The sequence below is a fragment of the Gavialis gangeticus genome, unplaced genomic scaffold (genome assembly GCF_001723915.1).
Source record: "Gavialis gangeticus isolate Ggan-Ray unplaced genomic scaffold, GavGan_comp1, whole genome shotgun sequence".
Classification (NCBI taxonomy): Eukaryota; Metazoa; Chordata; order Crocodylia; family Gavialidae; genus Gavialis; species Gavialis gangeticus.
The window spans coordinates 5,424,043-5,427,003 of record NW_017728993.1 but is presented as its reverse complement, the minus strand read 5'-3'; the positions used below and the strand labels follow the sequence as shown (position 1 = coordinate 5,427,003).

The following is a 2,961-nucleotide window of genomic DNA, read 5'->3' as shown; positions in this document are numbered from 1 at the left end:
TGGGGTCATTTGACCCCAGTGCTCTTCCTGCCATGGCAGGGGGTCGGACTAGATGAACTGCTCAGGTCCCTTCCGACCCTAGAAACTATGAAACTTTCTGAGCCAGAGTCCAACATCAATTACACAGCGTGACCAGACACACATTCAAGCTAGCATATTGAAAATTTGCTTTTATGCTAGTTATCAAAATGAGCTCATTGTCTTTACAGGTACTTCAGAATGGACTCTTATTTTCTCCATTTGTATCTTCATTATCATCTCAGTCTGCGTGTGCTCTGTGCCGTGTATTAAGAAAGTGTAAGTGATTTTTTTTTTCTAAAATAGGGTGGAAAGGTCCATACTGTGTTTTCAATCCGTGGACCTGATTCTATTCCAGGCAAAGTTAACAAGGATTCTTGTCATTTAACTTACTAAAATAAAAGAGCTCTGACAGTATCAACATCAGTAAATACAGGTTGGTGGGACAGGCATTTCTATAAATCACAAACCTTTTACATTTATTTCACCTACAAGCTTTAAAGCAATACTTCTATACTTATCTATGTGTAATTATGAAAAGCTAACCCAGCTTGTCAATTTAGTCAGCCCTAAAAAAGCTTTCAATAGGGATTAATAGTGTACAGCGCGTGAAATGGCTGGACATAATCCACCCTCCCTTATGCCCCAGTGTAGTTGTTTTTTGGACTTTGAAGATCACTGGCACGTGGTGCAGAGTACAGTTCTGTGGATGAGATTGTTCAGCTGCTCTCCTGGGAAGATAAGCATTTGCATTGTAGATTGACTTCTGGGCACCCTTCAAGGTTACCTCAGCATGGAGGTTTCTGCAGTGGTCAGGTTTTGCTGTAAACAGATGCAATGGCAAGAGCCGTAGCTGAGAGGGAAGTATTCAGACTTGTATTGATTAAGACTTTGAACAAGGGGCTTCTTATTGCTATAGCCTTGTGGGGAATTCATGGGCTGTAATGAATAGCAAGACACCATGACTGCTGTTGTCCTGAAAGTACAGTAGATGGACAGATACCATCTGGTGAAGGAGCAGCCATAGGTATTGCCAAAAGGGAAACATGTTGGCAACCAGCATCAAAGCAAATATCTAGATGGAATCTAGTCCAGGCTCCTACAAGTTAATTTTATACTAGATACTAGCTAGCCTGCTTGTTCATACCAAGACAGCTTGCAGTGATTAAATACAATTACTTGGTATCCTTACATTACATATTGCAATTCTTCAGATTTCAGTGTAAATATATGAGCAATATAGTTTGAAGCCATTATATTTACAGGAATTGCCCTGACCGATTTTAATTTCATGTGCTCATTTTACAGATTATGCTCCCTCTTTTCCACCTTTGTACCTCAGTGGTACAGCAAAGCCATTCCAGATCCAGCTAACTCTTCATGGGCTAAGAAATTCACATCTGTGAACGTAAGTCACCTTGTGATATTATGCTAAAATAACAACCCCCAATATCAGTTATCTAGGCTGCACAAGTCTGTGATCCACTACAAAGAAAACAACATGGAACTTATGGTGAGGAGATATTTCATCATTCTCCTGACCTGGTAGGCTGTAGGACACACTTCCCATTGAAAGAATAACACCGACACTTACTTTGAGGTGTAGCTATATTATAAAAGGATGTCGTGAAGCAGACTCGTTGCATTTTGAGAGGATAGAGCTCCGAATTGATACCAGTGTGTGTTTTTTATCCCCACCCCAGGATGAACTAAGTTTGTATCCCAAACCATTCCTGAGCAATTTGAGCAGTTTTGAGGAGCCTGAAACTATAGAAGTAGAGGAGGTCTTTATAAAAAGAGAATCTCTGGCTTTCCAGGACCAGCTCATCTTCAACAATAAAAGCAATGGAAGTCAAGATTGGCAAATTGGTAGCTTTGAGAAGCAGAACTCTGCTAAAAAGAACTCTGAATGCAAACCTTTGGCAACAAGCATAGCAGATGATGGAGATAACTATGGGTGTCAGCTTCCCTACCTGTACAAAAAACTAGCTGCAGAAGAAACGGAACAGATTCAAACTATTTCTGATTATCTTCCCAATCCACTTATAGACACAACGGTGAATTATTTGCCTTCAAATATATTAGTGTCCACAGTGGAATATAATGAAGATAACAGTGAACTTGAATACAATTCAATCTCTGTTTTCCCAACCACCTCTCTTCTGACCCCAGTGTTTTCTGGTGGAGGAAAACTCACATTGGATGCAATAAAAGTGGACTGCAGTTCTTTGAAAGGGTAAGTTGGCAAAGCATCTCTAAGATTCTGGCCTCATTTTGTGCACTTTAGTCAGATCCACAAATACCATAATGTTATTTTTAGAGTTAATTATGTAACTTAAATGTAGAGGTGCTAAATCCAAAAACATCAAGAAAACTCTGGACTTCTTCGGAATTGCTTTAAACGCCTTGCTTTGCAACGCTGTTTTGAAGTCTTACAAGAACCTACTCTTCAAGAGCAGTGATGTGTTCCTACAGATCTGAAGCTGAGTGTGCCTTACTTTAAGGTACAAGTATCGTACTCAACTGCCAAGTCAGCTTCACTAATCACAAGCTTGTTATGTTGTGTTGCCTCAGACCCAGCCCAGAACGTGGACAGTGTCCAACATAAAACCCCTGGAAACTGGAAAAAGATGGGTGAGTAGTTGGCTCCTACTGTCCCTAGTAAGTATGGCAGCCTTTGGCTGCAAACCAGCCAACTTGTTTCTCTCGTTCCCCCTGCACCTCACACACCAAGATGTGCTGCATCCCCTCCAGTCTCAGGCCCCTTACCCTACACCTCCCAGCGAGCCTTTTGAGTGTTAGGGGGAGGTTCAATCAGTTCCAAATGGCTGCCCACTATCAGGTAAATTGGGATGGGGGAGCTAGCAGAGGGTTGGGAGGGGGGAGCAAGCAGGCTGGCAGAGCATCAGGGATGTGCCAGGGGATGAGGGGACAGGCACAACC

At 41.9% G+C, this 2,961-nt stretch overlaps 1 protein-coding gene across 1 annotated transcript in view; it reads left to right on the top strand.

Moving 5' to 3' along the window:
- IL12RB2 (interleukin 12 receptor subunit beta 2) overlaps positions 1-2,961 on the top strand; it is a 41,545-nt gene that overhangs the window by 36,244 nt on the left and 2,340 nt on the right. Inside the window, exons 14-16 of the mRNA XM_019528422.1 lie at positions 210-297; positions 1,327-1,426; positions 1,722-2,652. Coding sequence (XP_019383967.1) covers positions 210-297; positions 1,327-1,426; positions 1,722-2,258 — 725 coding nt within the window. The 3' untranslated portion in view covers positions 2,259-2,652. The remainder of the gene's footprint in view (positions 1-209; positions 298-1,326; positions 1,427-1,721; positions 2,653-2,961) is intronic.